This window comes from Alosa alosa, chromosome 8 (genome assembly GCF_017589495.1).
Source record: "Alosa alosa isolate M-15738 ecotype Scorff River chromosome 8, AALO_Geno_1.1, whole genome shotgun sequence".
Classification (NCBI taxonomy): Eukaryota; Metazoa; Chordata; class Actinopteri; order Clupeiformes; family Clupeidae; genus Alosa; species Alosa alosa.
Window position 1 is genome coordinate 25,172,275 of NC_063196.1, and position 20,752 is coordinate 25,193,026.

A 20,752-nucleotide genomic window follows, 5' to 3' on the forward strand; every position below is an offset into this window, starting at 1 on the left:
ATCATGTCCAGTTAGTTCAACTCCATACCTGAACAGATCCCTGAAAGAATTATACATTTAATTCTTATTTTTTTTATCGACAGCGTTTTGTTATAGGCTAAGAAAGCTTTTTATCATGTTTGTGACAAACTGCAAAAAACGCTGCTGGAGCACATGTGTTTGTCATTACTGAATCACATTGATCCAGACCGTAAATCATCATAGGGGAAGCAGATCCGAAATATTTTATGTGTGCGCTGAGCAACAAGGCATGCACCTCCTCCAGAGGAAACAGTTCAAGATGGCCTGGAACAACCAGCGACTCCATTCAGCTATGGAAACAGGAACAGTTCATTGTGGCATATTATTATGTAGCCTATGTCATGAGTGGCTCTGCATAAGTGTGACTTCCTCCCCTCATTGTTAGCCACAAGCATGGGGGAGCTATTAGGCTGTTTCTACCTCACTGTTGAGTAACATTTAAGGTGCCAGAGGAAAAAATCACCTCTCAAAATGCTACATTGTCTTTATCTGGCATTTATCACAAATAGTTGGTGCAAATTATGATTTATGTGTTTAGGTTGTAATTGCACCCAAGTGCATAGCCTACCACATTTTTTTTGATCTGATATCAGAGTGTCCTGTACTTGTGTCCTACTCTTGCCACCTAGAGGGTAAAAGACGAAGTGCTGTTACCCTCATATACTTGTAGGACATTGTTAGGCCAGATTAGACCAAAAAGAATGATTTGCTATGGCTATTTTCTCTCAAAGGATAAAAAAACTGCATATATTGGATAATTGTGATGGGATAACTTTCTTATTAATAACTTCATTTTATTATTTGGGGACAGAAAGTAGAAGTAACAGTGCAGCTGCATAATAGAATGACTGTAATACGTTCTTTAATTTTTCACATTAAGATCTAGGCTACTGTAATCTTTTGTGTCATTAGGGGAACAGTGCCGAATAGAATGGTGACAACATGGCCCCGTGGTTGGAGGGCCCATTATTAACTCTCGTGGGAAGCAATTAAGATTGAATTAAATGGGGCCTGGAATAATATCCTTGCAAGCAGAACAGAATTCCTTCCCTTAACCCTTTGAAAGGGTATCGAAGTCTAACTTTGTAACGAGTTGACAGAATATTTAGATAGGCTACAACTGGTTACTTTTGCTTTGTTTCCGCCAAAAATGAGAGCGCCGTAAGAGCAGGCATAGACCTATACTTCAGTGTCCCGAAAAGTTTTGACACGAAAAAAAACTTGCAGCCTAGTCGATGGGTTGGGCTGAAACTTCTCTTCCTCGTTCTCTGTAGGCCTACAGACCTCCTGAACGATTCGCGATATCCCTTCTCAAATTACAAGAGCATAGGTAGGACACTGATTCGTCAACTTTGAGTTTTGTCTGCTCCCGTTGGCTGTAGTTTGTAGTACACGTCAGCAGTCAATTTCTAGTCATCCCCTTGTACACGAACTGTCTTTTTCCTCTTCCTGGTTTCTAGTTTCTTATGACACATGACAATTTCTATAAGGTGAGTGAACTTTAAGATTGTATAGCTACTACAACATAGAAGTAATACGAGTGTTGTACTTTCAAAGTTTGAAATTAAACGGCCTAACGGTGGTTTATTTGTGTTGTTTCATCTCAGGTGCTGCTATACCTAAATGAACGTTAAGCAAATGTCATAGTCTACTTCGACACAAGCGCCGATGATCTCGTCTACAGAACAATGTGTTGAATGCGTATTTGAAGACTTTCTGCAGAAACGGAGTGCGTAATCTAAAACGTTTAATAACGCACTTCTAAACCATGAACACGAATGTTTGTCTGTGCTCCCATCTGTAGCCTGCAAGCGAATTCATGAATGTCTGTAGCTCAATGTGACAAAATGAGATTCAGACTTCTCCGACGAAACCTGATTGCCTTCCTGCTCGTCTCCCTAGTTGTGCTAATTTTAATATATACAAAATTAGCTATAGTCTCAGAGAAACCTCCCGAGACCCCACCTCAGGACCCCAACACCCAAGCCACTGTCATAAGCAAGTTTCAGTATGGATCAGTCATGGACATGCGCACATCAGTTTATGACAGTAACTTCAAACAGGTTATTCAGAATGATGACAAGTTCCCAGGTGACCCCGAAGTGGTCATTGTTGTGCAAGTTCACAACAGACCAGCTTACCTCAAGATGTTAATTCAGTCATTGGGAAATGCTGCAGATATTCACAAGTTTTTGATCATCTTCAGTCATGACTATTTTTCCCAGGAAATGGCCGATATAGTTCAAGGGATAACCTTCTGCAAGGTTTTGCAAATTTATTTCCCTTACAGCCGACAGCTCTATCCAAACGAGTTTCCTGGACAGGATCCAAAGGACTGTCCACGGGATATAGCCAAGGCTGAGGCCATCAAATCAGGATGCCTCAATGCTGAGCACCCAGACTCCTATGGTCATTACCGGGAGGCGTCTATCACACAGACTAAACACCATTGGTGGTGGAAACTTCATTTTGTGTGGGAGCGGGTACATGCTCTTCAGGGATTCAGCGGTTTCACCATCTTCATTGAGGAGGACAACTACATCCTCCCTGACTTTTATCAGTTCTTCAAGGGCATGTTGGAGCACAAGAAGTCTGACTGCCCGGACTGCGATATGCTGGCCCTTGGCAACCACGATGGCCTTGGCCGCTTTCAGGAATTGTCAGGCAAGCTGGAGACAGCGAGCTGGCTGTCAACGAAACATAACATTGGCATGGGCATCTCCAGGGAGGTCTACTACAAGATGATGGGCTGCAACACCGAGTACTGCACCTACGACGACTACAACTGGGACTGGACCCTGCAGAACCTTTCTGGGACGTGCATCTCCAAACCCCTGAAGGTGCTTGTGGCACGTGGCTCCAGGGTCCTGCATACTGGCGACTGTGGCATGCACAAGAAGGAGGCCTGCCGCCCTGAACAGGCCCAGGTGAAGGTGCAAGAGTCGCTCCAGCTAGCAAAGTCAGCCCTCTTTCCACAGACTCTCGCCGTGACAGACCACGGCTCTGCACAGCACCAGCCGCACATGAAAAATGGGGGGTGGGGGGACATCCGGGACCATGCACTATGCAAAAACTATGCCAAACGTCTCTAAACACCTTTATTGTTTCCCCCAAAAAATGTTTGGGGTGTTTTAAAAGTGCCATTAAGATCATTAGAGCAAGAAGTTGCTGGAAAAATATTTTATTTACTGTAACTTACAGTGTCTTCCAAAGATGCACGTGGGCAAAAAGAGATAACACGCATCACTATTTCAGGAATGTAAATTTTAATTTCTCTAAAAAAAGAGATGATGTGATAAATGTACTTAAATGGTAAGATTTTGATTGCCTGTAATCTGTGAGTAGGTTTGCTTTCCAACCATATAACTGTGTTATTATTGTTCATTATGTGTTTTTTTTTGTATACAGCTTTCTTTTCGGCCATGGCTACAAAACAAAAGTGTATTGTGAAGCTAAATCATGGCTGCAAAAGACCATCCAAGTGCATGGACGGATTATGAACTTTCGGGCCCCTGGGCCCAGTTGTATTAAGGGCCTCCCACTAATTGTTGTATATGTGAGAAGGAGGGTTTGGGGGTCTTCCCCCAGAATTTTTTCAATTTGTATGATGTGATTTCCTGTATTCTGGTGCATTCTGAGGATGGCCAATACTTTAATTCAATCAGATTCATAGCCTACATCCTGATTTGTTGGTATTGAGGCAATGATGGGCCCCTGGGCCCGGTAGGCCCATGCAGTAATCCATCCCTGTCCAAGTGCCATATTCATTTCTATAATCCGTCCCAGTCCTTCACATTTCTTCTTCTGTGAGGACTCTTTGAGCTTCCATTCTGCACTGAATCCATAAACTATTCTGTGACGGAGAGCAAATGCATTCCATATAAGTAGCCTTCCTAAACGTGTAAAGCCTTATTTCTAATTGAGACACATTTTAATCAAGTTAGTGTAAAAAGAATGAATGTCCACCTTTATTCAGGGTCTTTCCATGTGTGCTTTGTTTTATTTTATTTTGAATAAGGGTTGGCCAATGTAGTGTTAGTTTGATCATGGTTATCTGGTATCTGTCCGCCATTATTTGCATGGGTGTTTACACAGTTCTGATGGACGAAACCACATGGAAAACAACTGTTGCTTCACATGCTACCAAGTTTGGTTCCACAATGTTATATCTCCATTTTAAAAACAATAAATCATATTATTTAATAGTGTATCTCAGGTAATATCAATCCAATTGCAGTTTTGATTGAGTAAAGATAAATCAAATAACAATACCCAATTACAGTTCTACTGAAATTACTGGAGAATCAAAATGTAAAAATTCAGGAAAATGGAGGATATAGCGTTTTGGAACCAAACTCTTCAATTGTTTTGCTTTTATGGGCATTTCTTGTAATATTGATGACACAACAGGACATTTATTTTTAAATAACAGTGGAAGGAGGCTTTAGTTTAGGCTTATCTGCTCTGCAGTTGTTTCAAAGGTCCCTGTTATGTTTGTCTTTCTTTGTGAAATGTTGGTTTTGCTGAGCTGGACATCTGTGCTTTCCTCCATGCTGACCTTTGTTCTACAGGAAGGTGTGTTTCCTCTTGGTTAGCGCCTACGAGGTTGCACTATCGCCAGCACCTACCACTGTGATCACACTACTGTTACAAGTCCTCTAGCTATCACACGGATGTACTGTACGTCATACTTAAAGCATTATCTTTCTTACAAAGAGTGCATGGGGCAAAGTGGGCAGGTTCTCTTTTGTCACACCACTTCTGTTGCCTTAAAGAGATTTGTTTTTTAATCCAGGAGAAATGGGCCAAGGAAATGTTCCATATCTGAACCCCTCTTCCTTTCCTATAGCTTCCAGACCAATTCAGTAATGAAAGCCATAATCTGAACTGCCTGTGTTTCTATGCATGTCCTATTGTTGTGTTCATTTGGATGTTTTGTATGCGTTTTGACTGTAAAATCCAAAGATGAGTCAGTGGTGGAGGGATGGCAAGACCTAAATGTAAATAATCTTTCGAAAAATATTTAGAGATATTCTAAATGAAGACAGCTGTGGAATATGTTGACAGTGATTTCTCAGACTGCCACTGACTGTAAATAAACATGAAAAATTCCCAGTGCCCTACATTTTCATTTGATCTGACATTTATTTGAATGGTTATGACAGGAAGAGCATCCATGCGGTAGCCTATTTATAACAACGTTATGCTGCAACATCGATATAAAAAATGTCTGTTGAGATTTGGTAGATGTTTAGTTTTCTAATTCCCCATAGTAGTTTCATGATTCTTCAAAAGTATTTTCACTCACCTTTTAGACCAGGGGTGTCAAACTAGGTAGTGGGTCGGATTTGTTGGAATGAGACCTCGTGGTGGGCCGTCATGGTCATTGTCTTTTTCTGCATGGGTATCAGAGTGTTATTTGATTATATCACTTATGAGCAAACAAGTAGGCCTACAAATAATGTACTGCTGTCATATGCTGCTCTTTCTCTCGCCCGACTTCCATGTTAGTTTTTCCACTTCTTCTTTCCTGAGGACGGTTTGTAGTGCTAGGTTATCAGTTTATGATATCATAGAGATATTTCTTATTACACATTGTTGTAGACAACTGGATCTTTTTTTCTAATTTCCCTTCCTACCTAAAACATCTGGGGGGCCGTATAAAACCTGCTGGCGGGCCTGATCTGGCCCCCAGGCTTTATGTTTGACACCCCTGTTTTAGACTATATATTTGGGTTAGCAGAAGTCTGATAATAGTGCTCCCCTTGAGGTTAACGAAAATCGTGAAAATGTCTCTGGTTGGCAAATATGGTAAAATAGTATTATATATATTAAATATGTAATGATTATTCATAATGACCAAGTAGCCTAGTCTAAACAACATATTTAATAAAGGATGAAAAAGTTTTGTAGTGAAGAATTATGGGAAATGCGCTCAGTCGAACATCATTGGATCAAAGACGGTGTTCTGTTGACTTTGATTGGACCATTGCCTTGTCTGTCAGTTTGATTGTTAGCGCTGTAACGTTAGCCGGAAACTTCATGCTAAAGAGAAACTCCTTTTATTGCAACGAAGCCAGCCCTAAATGGCAGATTAGTAATGGAAAGTACCGCAAATTGTATCTCCCCCTCCACAGAGGACGAGGACGATGTCGCTGATGATGAAATATGGTGTTTACAACGAGTTGGGAGAGAAACAGATTGGCTCCGTTTATTCGAAAATGCGGAGGTAAAGTTAGCCGACTATGATAGCTAGCTTGGACGCCTAGCACTATGTCAATTAGCTTGGCTAGTGCGTTCGTTCGTTAGGTAAGGTTAATTGGATAGCAACAATTGGTCAGCAACAGTTAGGACATTAAGTGTGTGATTCTGCACACTTAATAGGAATAAGAGGAATTCCCACGCATTGTCGTTTAACCCTCAGTCAAGATCAAAACACCCTTCTGGCACAACTTCATACCATACCATAGCATTTAGCTGCATGTTTGCTAAGAAGATGCTAGGTTAACGTTAGTCTGTACAGGAGTCCTCTCTGTTGGTGGACTCCAGTCAACGTTGGCTGCTATCAGATTGCTAACGTTAGCAACTACTAATTCACGCAAACTAATTGTTCCTTCATGTCTTAAGATGAACTAACCGTAGCTTTCGATATGGGTTAAGAATAAGAAATAATTAACGTTAGCTTATCATGTCAATTAATGTCGTTAACGCACCATGTTTAACGTTAACGTCATCTAGCAAACTGGTAAGGGACCTGATGTTATGTTAGCCAACTGTTAATGTTATCTTATTTGTTTTGACCTCTCGCTGTCACTGTTACTGTTGTGTTCTTACAGGTTACCATTGGACGTGGTATGGATGTTACTCATCGGTTATTATCCGTGACATGTCCTCTCATGATATCTAGGAAGCACTGTATTTTCAAACAAACCACCAGTGGTCAATGGACAGTAACTGACAATATGGTATCTATCTCTTTCCTGTGTTATATGTCATCAAGCTGATTTCATCTGAAGTTTCTTTTTTCGTGTATGTTATGCAATGCAATAGGCTCCCTCATTCCGTTCTCTGTGTCTCCCTTGCAGAGTGTAAATGGTGTGTGGGTGAATAAGGAGCGAATACCTGCTGGAGTAGCTCATGTTGTGGAGGAGGGCAACACCATTTGGATTGGGGTGCCCTTGAGTGACTCCCCAGTAGAATATGAATACACGCTGGTTCGCCGGAGCCTGCAGGAGGTGGAAGGCTGCCTGGCCAAGCCACTCTGCCCCGGCATGTACTCTTACAAGGTCATCAAGCACAAAATTGCCAAACGGAAACGTCCCGTGGACGAATCCGAGGTGTGCGCCTCGCCCAGCTCCAAATCGAAGCTGCAACGCAGCTGCGCTTCCAACCAGTCCCCTGCCCAGCGCTCCCCTCTACAGCCCCTGCTGCACCCAGAGAGGACTCCCTGCCCCGCTGGGGCTTCCCAGGAGGCTGGGCCCAGCGAGGTGGCCTCCGTCCCGGGCAAGACTCTTGCAGGGGGTGGCCCAAGCAGCCCCCTGGTCCCGGAGGTGGGCAGCCAGGAGCTGGAGAGCAGCGTGCGGCACTACAGCCATATGCAGGCGCTGAAGGAGCAGGTGGAGGACACGCAGAAGCAGGTGCACGCCCTGGAGGGCCAGCTGCAGCAGGACTCCCAGAGGGAGAAGGAGGTGAGCGGGCTGCGCGCCCAGCTGGAGGTGCTCAGGGGCCAGCTGCGCTGCCAGCAGGAGCAGGCCCTCAGCCGCATGAAGAGCCTGGAGAAGACCTATTGCGACGAGGAGAGGAGACTGGAGGTGAGCCTGTGCTGCCGCAACTCGCTTGCTTGCTTATGCTAGACAGATAAATGGCCAAATTCACCAGCCGCTCAATAATAAATCATTATGTTGTGTCTAAAATCTACCAGCCACTTTCATATACAGTTAAGAACAAAATTATTTATACCCCTGGCCAATATTGATTTAATGTTGATTTTCTCTTGACCAATGTTTGTTCTGACTGAAAATGACACTGTCACATTCCAAAAGCTTGTAAGACAATCAGGGCTCTACAGTGCCCCCATTTCACTCGCACATGCGAGTAAAAATGATGGCGTGCGAGTGCAAAAAAATATTTAGGCGCACTGGTACGAATGACTTCTAACCATGTCAATGTTTGTCTACAAAATACACCGCAACATCGAAAACATGTGCAAACCATAGAATCACGCCGCGGAATGCAGCATAAAAACTACACCTCCCATCAACGTTAGCAGTTTCGCGTTGTGACTCGCTAGTAGTCGCTTCTATCAAATCCAAGAGCGCCAGAAAAAAGCGGAAAGTTAGACTAGCCAGCCAACATGCAAAGAATGAAGAAATTAGTTCTTCTATCCAATCAATTCATCGGATATAGGAGGAACATGATGAGATTCTGAGAATGCAGTGAGAGAAGGAAAGGTAACCTAACATGCCTTTTAGCCCAGTTGACGATTGGCTGCAATATGCAAAATATAGCTGTAGCTTAACAGGCACAAAAAGTAGCCTCCCGTAATACTCCCATTTTATTCAAAGGTAGAACGCTAATGACAACTCCTGGCTTCCACGCATGCTTGTTTGTTTACACCGAATACAAGCTGAAGTGCAAAACGAAAGTAGGCCTAACGTTTGCCTACTGCCCCCATCAATGCAGATATTTAAAAAAAGGATAAAAAAATATATATATATATATCCTTGATGGCCTATGTTGGGTTTTGTGGAAAATGGACTGTTTTAGTAGTAGTATTAGGCAGTATGCAGTCAGATAGGACACCATGGACATATTTGGATTAGCTACAGATGGATTCACAAATAAATAAATTAGCCTACATTTGGCAGGATACTTGATATAGGGGAGAGCCGGGACAGTTGAAATACTTTTTAATTAAACGTAATTTACATAGCGATCGTACCATACTGAAAGCTAATATTTGGTCACTAGTAACCTACATCTGTCCTCTGTCAAATACAGATGCATTTTCAGCTTTGAACAAAACCGTTCAGGAATTATTACAACAAAAAGTGGGATGTGCGTAATGTTTCATTCGTCCCCTCCTGGTCGGGACAGTTGAAACAACATAAGGGGGACGAATGAAACATACAGTTTAAGCCATATAAACGCCCAACAACTTCAAATTTTACTACATATCATGAATGGTACTCCCAAAAGGTTTTATTTTAGATATATTGTTGCAGGGCTATAATCCTTTGTGCATGTCTGTTAACAACTCATTGCCATCATCATGAAGCGTGTATGAAGCGGTTTTTTGAAATATCATGCCCTGTGGATGATTCTGCCATGTTTATAGCTAGAACGGTAAGCTTTCCCATTTATATCATGTTTATATTGTTGAAAATGTCGTTTCACTAGGTTTTTACGTTGGGTTAGGCCAATGCACATCCAAATAAGTAGGCTTAACGCGACCCAATCGGCCGTCAGTCTCCATAGGATAACATGGGGAAACTCAACCCCCTACCTGGTGGGCCTAAATGTATTTTCATCTTCCTAAAACTGTTTTTCTATGTCTTACCTCCATAAATGATTGTTTAAACACACATATTTGTGCATTTAATTAAAATACATGGAGTTACAGAACACGTGTTTCAATCGTCCCGACACAGACATATGTCACTACAGCTTGATTTGCTTTCCATGTAAACAAGCATGCGATATGAAAGTCTGGGATTGTGGAGAACACTAAATGGTCTACTGAATAAGCATTAAGTCAAACCTTTAAATGAAAAACACTCATTGATAATCGAAAAAATGTAACCGCTAATGAAGTTTACTTTTGCATCAAAACTTCGTTTATCGCCAGTAACTCCGTTGATAAAATGACATAGCAGGAAGATATTTGGCTGATAGAAGGAGGTTAACATGCTCTATGTTTTGACCGGAAGGACGCCTGTCTATCATCATCACACTCGAGAAAAACTGGATTGTTTCATTCGTCCCGTGTTTCAATCGTCCCGGCTCTCCCCTACAGGCTAAATGCAAATATGCCAATGTATTATATTATTTTACATTAACAAAATGTAGGAAAATAGAACAGACTGAAAATAAAGTAGACACTGATCTTTAAAATCCTGTTTCCTGTAGCCTAAATGTTGTCAGTCATTCTTAATATTCGCAATTGGTGCACTGGCATGTTTAACTGTTAGCTGCAGTGTAATATTAGATTATGTGTAAGTTAAGTACAGAAGTGACTGTGCGCCCAAATTTTTGTCTGTGCTCCTAAATTTTTTAACTTGGGCGCACAAGTGCTCCTGGAACAAAATGTTAGTGTAGAGCCCTGACAATGTTTTACAGATCTTGGAATCAAAATTTTATCTTTTTTAATATTTTTATGAAAAATGGCTAATCCTAAATTATTCAAACCCTTTTTAAACAGTCCCTGGAAACATCTTTATTGGCCATAACAGCTCTCAAAATGGTTCCTACCAATACCTACCAAGCCTCTTCATGTCTCCACAATCATTCTAGACTGCACCTTTTGAGCAGCAATCCAGGTTTTGAGGCAGGAACGATTATTTGCCATCACTCTGGCCTTGTGCTCACTTTTTTTGACGGATTGAGGTCTGGACTCTGGCTCTACCACTCTAAAATGTTGATATTGTATTCTGTATAAGTATATATACTTTTTTGATCCTGTGAGGGAAATTTGGTCTCTGCATTTATATAACACACACAGCACACAGTGAGGTGAAGCGCACACACTAATCCCAGCGCAGTGAGCTGCCTGCATCAACAGCGGCGCTCGGGGAGCAGTGAGGGGTTAGGTGCCTTGCTCAAGGGCACTTCAGCCGTGCCTACTGGTCAGGGTTCGAACCGACAACACTCCGGTTACAGGTCCGAAGTGCTAACCAGTAGGCCACGGCTGCTGTTAACCATTTCTTGCCTTGTTTGGCTTTATGTTTTGGATCATTCTGTGGTTTAATGGTCAAACCCGCCTATTGGGACAGGTCTCTCTTGGCACACTGCCTGATCTTTTCCTCCGTCTTTTATTTTCTTCTGGGTCTGATTTTTTTCTTTCTTTTATTTTTTGTGGCAGTTGGAAAAAGCCCAGCAGCAGGAGGACGGATTGCGGAAGCAACTGGAACAAGCTTTACAAGAGGTAAGAGACCTTTAAAATGTGTCCTGTCTGTTCGGTAAAAACATAAATTGTGCCAAACTTTTATATTTATGTGTTTTACTTTTATATTGAACCCAAAGGCATGTTCACTATTCTTAGACCATGAGTATATATACGTAACAGGGTATTTTTAAAACTGATATTTCCCCTCCGTTTAAAAAAAAAAAAAAATTCGTTCACACCTATGCTAAAACGGCTGGGGAAGGGTGACACGAACCCCTCAAGTGGCCAATCAGAGATTTCAAACAAACGAGGGAACAACATTAACCTGGCAATAGCCAGATGAATTTCGCTCCGCCTAGCTCCACTCATCCATCTGGAACCGATCCATTGAAGTGTTGCTTCAGAAGGCTGGGCCTAATCAAAAAATGCTTGCATATGATTGAATAAGCCACTTGTCCGTCATCTATTGACGTGCTACTTCAACCACTCACATCAAAGCCAACCCGTGACGCTAATAACAGACTCACAGTCGCTTCTACGCTATGTCACATCTATGAAACTCCCCGCCTCTCGCCCTGATTGGCTAAACCATAAAGTTGGTTGGAGAAATCACTCTCAATGGAAGAGGTCCCAGATGGATGTGAGTGAAGCTAGGCGGAGCTAAGCGGAACGACATTCATCTGGCTAGGGTCAGGTTAGAACAACATGTCACAATGCAAAAACACTGTTTTCCCCATTTACATGTAATCGTGAAACCAGAGTTTTTTCAAATCTCCACTTTGGCCAGAGTTTTCAGAAATAATCGTTGTACGTGTAAACGGGGCCTTAGACTGCCCGTCACTGCTTCCTGCTGCTATTGTTTGTGTTCAAGTTAGATGCCAGTAGGGGTGGGTGATATATATCGTCTGCGATAATATCGTGATTGTTGTTTTAACGATGTGCAATTTGACATTATCGAGTATTTAAATTACTTATGGGGAAAAAACACTCGAAATCACGCACTGAAGACTCATACATTCCCAGGAGGTGTATGCGGGATAAGCCCCTGGCTGCAGCAGAGCAAGTGTCACGTGATCACTAGTGGGTCACAACATTGTCCCACGCACGCCTAATGTTTATTTTGTGCAGCGAGGAATAGCCTACTTGGGATTTTATCCGGCTACTTTTGTCAAGTATCTGTTCAAGTAGCATTGATGAGACAGTCATGTTTTTTCCTACACGGAATTATATGGAGAGAAAACATTAGCCTTTGAGTATTTTAATAGTCAGTTGTAAACAAAGAACTATTCTCAAGTAACTCTTTTGTAAATGGACTGAAGTTCGCTGTAAATATCTACGTTTACCGATTATGCTAACGTTAGCATCTCTATGGGATTTCTCATATACATTTGCCATAAGCTAACGCATTAGTTTCTATTCTGTAACTTGGAATGGTAGCCTCTTGGAAGGCTAGTGCTCTTAAACAAAACATAGAAGGAAATAACTGATATGTACTCTGTTGGTCTGCTTAGTTTTACAGTAAATCCTATGTAAAGGTTTGAAAGGAACTTCAGCCTCAGACTTTCTCTTGGTAAACTGTTAGGCCTATTCATCTTCTATAATGTAGCTGGCTAGACCATGTCATTGCCACACACCCAAGTGGGGGCAGAATTGGAAATAGGTCATAGAGTGACAATGCACTTGTTGATTTGGTTAAAAAGTCACAGGTTAGGTTATTGGTTATTATTGTAATGATGCTATTCATAAATAATTAGCGGTAAAGTAACTCAGACTTTAACAAAACATTTTTTTAAAGGATATCGACTAATCGTTATCGTCAAAATCACAAAAAATATCGATATTATTTTTTGTCCATATCGCCCACCCCTAGATGCCAGTGAGTGCAGTCATTGAGCTGGTTTTAATCCATTCTTTAATGTTTCATTACAGCACCGAAGAGTCATTGAAGAACTGAAAAACTCTTGCCAAGGTTTCGAGGAGATTCTACAGGCCAAAGACAAAGAGCTAGAGGTACCTTATGATCTGCCTGGGGAAAAAGATGTTGTTTGTCATAAAATTGAATAAAATAAAATGGAAATGAGATGACTGGAGGTGTTTCTGGCAGGAAGAGAAAGAGAAAGCCAAGGCTCAGAAGGAGGAGGTGGTGACCCAGATGACTGAAGTGCTGGAGAGCGAACTGCAATGCATCATCTGTTCTGAGCTCTTCATCAAGGTGGGACCTTCAGCTTGAGAAATGTTCCCAATATGATGACCCAACTACATACAGTATTATGTGTAATCTATAGCCCCAGTAGGGATGTAACGGTATGAAAATTTAACCTCGCGGTGACCAAAATTATCACGGTTTTCGGTATTATCACGGTATTTCTAAAAGTGTGTTCAGAAAGCACTGATAGGCCTACACAAGCTGAAATAGTTTCAAAAAGTGTCCCGTTCACTTTTTTCTTCATGTTTAATTGGCTATGCGCTTATAGCTTAACTTACCCTACCATAACTTGGAGTTTGCTATTTCTGTTTTTTGGATGCAATGAGTGAGACCAAAGTAAGCGTTCAAAATAAAACTTTAGGCTACTGTATTCTCCTGATAATGTGAGGGGAATGGATTTAATGTGGACGCGAACATAGAAAGACGCAGAGTTAGGCTACATGATGCAGTGCACATTTTGCGGTGAAAATAGTTCCGCCTTTTAAAATCATGAGTAGCCTAATCCGAATCGTAGTTAAAACCATCAATTAGACAACAGAATCAGTAGGGTACCAGTTTTGTTTCATTGTACCAGGCCTACTGTATGTCAAAAGCAGTCTCTGGATAGGTAGATAGATGATGATGAGAGAGATACTTTATTGATCCCCAAGGGGAAATTCAAGGATGAAGCTGGGGAGGATAGGGGAGGACACAAGGTTTCCACACCGCGGTAATCAACCGTGATAATCATGATATGAAAACGGTCATTGTTATGGAACATTTTTATTGCGGTTTACCATTATACCGGTAATCATTACATCCCTAAGCCCCAGTTACACTTGAAGCGCTTGCTAGAGTCAACATTAAGGCGAGGCTTGGTAGACACTTGTTTTTTGGTCAAGTTGAATACGATTTTGCAGTAGGGGTTAGATTTTTCAGCAACATGCGACGCACACCACAATAAGTGCGTCATATGCCAGGCCAGCCGCCAATCAGCTGTATCAACAATGGGACCTCAATCTCAATTATAAGGCTTCAAATTTCACACGTACTGTAGGAATGAAAACATTTTCTGTATCTCTTATATGATTAATCCATCTTGTGAATCATGATGTCCCTTTATTAACTGGTGCCTTATCGTTAGATGGGCAGGGTATGCACCTTTTGGTGAGGCACACTTCGTTGAAAAGATCTAACCCCCTCTTTGATTTTGGCCATAGCTGTGCTCACAGTGCATGACTACACTGCACACGACAAAAAATTCTAACGTGCCAGAATTTCATTCTGATCGGACTGTAGCTGAAAGGTTGATTTTGTTTTTTTTTACGGTATGTCACAGGTCACTGAAAGCTCTAACCCCCTCTCCGATTTTGGTCATAGCTCTGCTCACAGTGCATGACTACTCTGCACAAGACAAAAAATTCTTACGTGCCAGAATTTCACTCTGATCGGACCGTAGCTGAAAGGTTGATTTTTTTTTTTAAATTTTTTATTATTATTATTTTTTTACCCTCTAATCGGACATTGTGTGCCTGCTCAAACTAGACAACAGATTGGACAAGAATATTGGATCTGACTGATTTGTGGCTAAAAGCACGTCAAACAACACACAGTGCCTGCTTGGCATAAGGGGAACCCATCTGCGTGATGTTGTACAGGTAGTGATGGATGGTGCGGTTGCTGGATGTGCAGCTGGGAAGGAAGGTTAGGAGAAGCAAACGGTCATCATTACAACAGACCAGTGACTGTTTCAGGAAGCGGTTATTTGAAATTTGGTGGGATCTGTTGACATGAAGGAAAAGACAGCCAAGCATAATGTTCCAAATTTCAGGGAGTGGTTGCATTCCTGGCACGGATGAAATGTACTTTGTGTTTTTCTTGTGATGATCTCTTGGGCAATTGGGAATGTGTCTATTGTCTTACAGTAATTCATACTGATATGTTTTGTTATATACAGTGTATATATATGCAGTCTATCTGATCACTTACCATGTGTGGGGAAAAAAAATTATGAACTGCTCCTGGCTCCTTTAGCCTCCAGTCCTTTTTGCTGTCCAATCAACAGTTTCCTCTCACCTTGTCCTCTGACAGGCCGTGACTCTGAACTGCGCCCACAGCTTCTGTCTGCACTGCATCCGTTCGTGGCGGCAGCGCAAGGACGAGTGTCCCATCTGTCGGCAGGCCATCAGCTCCGAGGCACGCTCTCTGGTGCTGGACAACTGCATCGACCGCATGGTGGAACAGCTGAGTGCCGACATGAAACAGCGCCGCCTTGAACTCATCGCCCAGAGGAAAGGTGAGAGGTGCGTGCTGATGCTGAATTGGACTAAGATAAGACGACTTTATAGCACACACACACACTCAAACACATAATATAGTGGACCGAACGTTTTGTGGCAGGACCTTTAATAACGATTGTGTTATTCCCAGTGCCTGTGTGTTTAATATCAGCAATATTGTTGGTGAATGTTAACTGTTAGGCTATAAGTTAACATTCAAAATCAATGTGTTTACACATAATGTTGCTGCTAGCTCACATTACCTGCATGTTACCTTGTGTGTTTACCTTGTTTTTGATGAGCATCACAATTCAAATTAAATTATTTTGTTTCCTGATGTTTACCAATCTGCACAAAAGTTGAGGAAGATGAATAGACAAACATATGTGACCCTCCACAGTAAAACCAGTCATAAGTCGCAAAGTGCTGTTATGAGATGGAATTTTATTTTGGCATAGTTTCACATTATAGTGTCTACACTTTCATATTGTGAATAAATTTTGCAGAATTCATACCTTATACCTTACCATTTAAAAATGCCTTTATTGTGTGTTTGTTTGTGTGTGTGTGTGTGTGTGTGTGTGTGTTGAGCAGCCCGCACTCCAGCAACTCCTCCCCGGCGGTCGAAGAACCGCCACAGCAGCCCCCACCACGGCAGCCAGCGCCTCAGCAGCGACGACCCCGACAGCGGCGACGATAGCAGCATCAGCAGCGTCAACAGCAGCATCGGCTTCCCGTTCTTCGGCGCAGAGGACAGCTGGGACAGCAGCCTGTCCTCCTCCTCCTCCTCCTCCTCATCGGGCAGGAGCAGCAGAGACAGCACCTCCTCCCCCATCTTCTCCTCAGATGAGGAGGAGGACGAGGACCGGGATTTGTTTTAACACTTCATTTCCACCACGGTGGGGTTCTTCTGGCACGACTTTACCTCATGATTTTTTGTTTGTATGTTTGTTTGGCTGTTTGTTTGTTTGGTTGTTTGTTTGTTTGGTATGTTTTTCTGTTTTATTTTTGCTTTTTTTTTGTCTCCAGAGTTTTTCTCTGAGAGGACGAATGTTAGCTGAAGCAGAAGGTAAGCCTCAATGAGGAAGAACACATGCATTCAAAACTCATGCATTCACACACAAGTTGAGTATGTATGCATTCACACACAAGTTGAGTATGTATGCATTCACACACAAGTTGAGTATGTATGCATTCACACACAAGTTGAGTATGTATGCATTCACACACAAGTTGAGTATGTATGCATTCACACACAAGTTGAGTATGTGTTGAGTATGTATGCATTCACACACAAGTTGCTTTGAGACCTGTTTGTTTTTGTTTTGTTTTTTTTATTTTTTTTTATGTTGATTATTTTCTTATTACAGTGTTAGATTGTCATAAAGATTTTATTTTGGGTGTATGTGTTCATATCACGTTGAATATTGTGATAGCCGAATAAAGCTACTTATTTATGCCGCTAACTGAGTACAGTATGGTTATGGTTATATGATATAGCATATGCTTTTGTCCAAAGCGACTTACAAATAAAAACAATGCAATACTTAAAAATTAACAGTGAACAGTTTTAAAAAGTTGGTAAGACTATACCAATAATTGGTAAGACTATAGCAATAATAAACAATAAGGTCAATGTAATATCAATATCAAAATCAATAGCCTAATGAAAGGAAACAAACACCATAATATACAAACCATAACTCGTAAGAACCACTTAAACAATTAAGTGTATGATGAACAGATAATCTTAAGGCACCTCTTGACCCAAAAATATCACAGGAACGGAGAGTACTGGGCAACTCATTCCACCAACGAGGAACCACTGCGGAAAAGAGTATGAGATAAGAATGGGCCTCAAAGGTCACTGTTGAGGTTATTATAGGTTGCTTGACCGTTGCTTGACATTTACTTAGCAGAGATGTGTAGTTGTTGCTGTATAGTACCTCATGCATCAATAACTAAATTAATAGTGTGTCATCTTTGTAATAAACCAGAGTATTCTTGAGAGTGGCTTGTCCACGGATTTTAGGTAATTTATCCTTATAATCCCAGCAGGGTTGCAAATGTTGAGAGATTGGTGGAGCACAAGGCTGTTTCCAATTACATCAGTGCAGAACAGGACTGGCTGGATCATGTTACATAGGTTTGTTTCTTAGAAATTCACAGTGAGGCAATGTTGGACGTGGTCCCCTCTGACATAAATATAGTGAATGTTACATATGTGTGCAAACATATTTTATATTGGTCTCCTTAGCATTCTGCTTTTAAAAGATACTGAAACTACATGGCATGGGTAACTTGAATGTGGGTGTGTGTTTTGGTATTGGTGATTCTGGTGTTAAAGAGGTCATCTACTGCTCAAACAACAATTACCTGAATGCTGGAAGAACTAAAGCCTTATACATTTTTAAGAGTCACATATTTGCACTGTTAGCCTAAATCTATGAAATATTATATTCATTTCAAATTTTCGATTTAGCCAATTGTCTCAAAGTGTTAGTTGTTTGATTACTCAATATGATATGATGGGTCTTTTTTAGGGAAAATAGCAAGTACTACACATGGACAGAGGGTGGCGCTAAAATCAAACAAATCCCCTTCGTGACAACTACCAGTAAATGCTCTCTAGGCCTGTGTTTTGTATTGTCCTAAAATCAAAGTCAAATTTATTTGTATAGCACATTATCATACACAATCATTATTGTATGTGCTTTACAAAGACAGAACAAAATGGAAATGGTCATTACTGCCTGCAGGCTCAACTTAAAGGCCACTATTCCTCTGGCCTTTTGTGTCTATTTATGTTGAATAGATAGATAGATAGATAGATAGATACTTTATTGATAATAATGTGGCCAAGTACAGTTTACATCCCAAATTATACTTTATTTCTTTAAAAAAAAAAGAAATATCATTAATAGCTTAAATATCAACACATTTCTGGAACATTGAAAGGAGCGAATCTCACTTACAGGAAGATGGGTGTTATTGGTTGGGTTTTGGGTGTAGTTGTTTTTACAAATTTTTACTCAGCATCAAGTGCATAGCATTGCTGTGTTATGTTACGTGCATCTGGTTCCATAGGTTAAAAAGATACACACGGGATTCTGTAACTTTCAGTACAGGCTCCACCCTGAACTTACAGGAACAAAAAAAAGAACATCCTTGTGCTGGAATGAAACTCATCTTGTTTCCTGTTGCTGGGTGATTGAAACCACACAGTACATACACATACCTTCCTGGAAGGGATCCTGTTCTCAAAACATAACTATTTCTATCATGCTTATTGTGTTTACAATAGCTGAGGCTATTATAATAATAATCAGCAATAATAATGAATGTAATTTATGTAGCTATTTATGTAAAACATCCTCTGGTTTGTTTATTTATAACATATGGTTTGTCTGTCCATTTGTCTGTCTATGCACAGGATTATGCAAAAACTACTGGCCCAATTTTTTTTTTTTTTTTTTTTTTTTTATAATTATATTTATTTGATTTCATACATGTAACAGAAATTGCTTATACCAGTACAGACATATTAACTATTATCAATTTACAATCCTACTCAGGCATGGTATTCACATTCTGTTACTCATACACCCATGCACCTATATATACCTAGGACACCCATACCCATTCATACTCCATACATACCTATATACCTGCTGGATGCCCTAGCACACACACACACACACACACACTGGCCCCATGCTGGCCCAATTTTCATGGAACTTCGTGGAAAGGTGTAGCTTTGTCCGAGGATGAACTCATAACATGTTGGAGCAGACCCGACTCTCATCCTTGTGCCACATGGCATTCACACCTGGTTTATCCTCTTGTATTCAAACCAAGGAAATGCCTTTTCTTGATGGTTTGTTAGAAGTCTGGTGCGGTTCGAATGCTATCTGTTCCAAAACCAGGAAATAAACTGCCGTTTTTGCTAGAAATAGAAGCTAGTGTTTATGACATAAACAGACCCAGGTCTGTAAACAAAAATAATCAGGGCTAGCGGGGAGTAATCACACTCGGGTAGGCCTACAGTCCAGTTAAACGGACCCAGTGTGAAGGCAACCTAAAGGTCATGTCCATCTTATGATTATTATTGGAGAATGTTTGTCTACAAAAGTCAATTGCACACTGATATCTCAGGTTTGATTTGCATACACCAGAGCTAAATGACTTTGGCGGAGATCTGTTTTCTGTTTTCCTAGTTTCATCTGTGCAAAGAACCAGCTTGATGTCTGATGTGAAATGAGGGCTGTGAAGGGTTAATTGGGTTATTGATTACCACCCACACTTCATCCTCCATCACATAGCAGCACAGGGTCACTGGTTTAATTTTTTATAATGTTCTCTTAATTGTCATGCCTGTGTCATGGCGCTTTGTGCTTGAAAAGTGCTATATAAATAAATGTTATTATTATTATTATTATATGGCTGTTTATTAGCTGGCAGAGAACAGCATGGAAGGCAGAGTGAAGCGTGTCTGTCAGGTGCAGTTGCGCTGGTGTGACAGTGATGGATGGCCTTAGGCCACGGCCAGAGTCCAGCCTCTCTCTCTCCACCTCGAGCATCCATGATGATGCATCATCAAAATAACAATGTCAGCGATGGTTTCCACCCCTTTGTCTTGCCCTCTGCCCCCCCCTCCCTCTCTCTTTTTTCTTTGACTATCTCTCTCTCTCTCTTTTTGTATCTCTCTCCTTTCTCCCTTCTCCAGGTCCACGTGATAATATGTCTGAATCACTTTTATCCAGGCTCTACTTATTACATAATGCCATTAATAAGCCAAGGTTTGTCTAGGGAATGTGACATGTCACAATGGTGCACGTTTTGTGCTTGTGAACTTTTAGCTCTGCTTGTGCTTCCAACACATTTGCACTGAATGGGCCTTTTGTAGACACAAAAACCAGTTTAAGGCTTGTCTATAGCCAGAGGCCAAGACCCTGGTAGCTATGACAATCCCACACAACTGTAGTGTACAGACACACACACACACACACACACACAAACACACACACACAAAGACCATTGAGCAAATAAACTTGGCCACTGAGACATTGCACATGCAGACTGGCAGAAGCTGCCTGGAAGGGAACCACGAAATGCTTGCACGCTGCTGCTCGCGCTCACGCTGCTGCTCATGCTGGCCCCTGG

General features: G+C 41.3%; 2 protein-coding genes across 4 annotated transcripts; both read left to right on the plus strand.

Moving 5' to 3' along the window:
- Positions 1–1,404: 1,404 nt before the first annotated feature.
- LOC125299195 (alpha-1,6-mannosyl-glycoprotein 2-beta-N-acetylglucosaminyltransferase) lies at positions 1,405–3,678 on the plus strand. The gene is made up of 2 exons (XM_048250362.1): positions 1,405–1,511; positions 1,629–3,678. The coding sequence occupies exon 2, from the start codon at positions 1,845–1,847 to the stop codon at positions 3,111–3,113; it is 1,269 nt and encodes a 422-aa protein (XP_048106319.1). The 5' UTR covers positions 1,405–1,511; positions 1,629–1,844; the 3' UTR covers positions 3,114–3,678.
- Positions 3,679–6,038: 2,360 nt separating this feature from the next.
- rnf8 (ring finger protein 8, E3 ubiquitin protein ligase) lies at positions 6,039–17,055 on the plus strand. 3 transcript variants are annotated; one of them, XM_048250963.1, is made up of 8 exons: positions 6,039–6,250; positions 6,858–6,986; positions 7,107–7,832; positions 11,102–11,164; positions 13,055–13,135; positions 13,230–13,337; positions 15,402–15,606; positions 16,184–17,055. In XM_048250963.1, exons 1-8 carry the CDS (start codon positions 6,122–6,124, stop codon positions 16,468–16,470), a joined length of 1,728 nt encoding a protein of 575 aa, XP_048106920.1. In that variant the 5' UTR covers positions 6,039–6,121; the 3' UTR covers positions 16,471–17,055. The 3 variants fall into 3 exon arrangements, with proteins under 3 accessions (XP_048106920.1, XP_048106922.1, XP_048106921.1); XM_048250965.1 differs by having other exon boundaries at positions 15,402–15,613; positions 16,184–16,424; XM_048250964.1 differs by lacking the exon at positions 6,039–6,250 and adding an exon at positions 6,415–6,766.
- Positions 17,056–20,752: the final 3,697 nt, after the last annotated feature.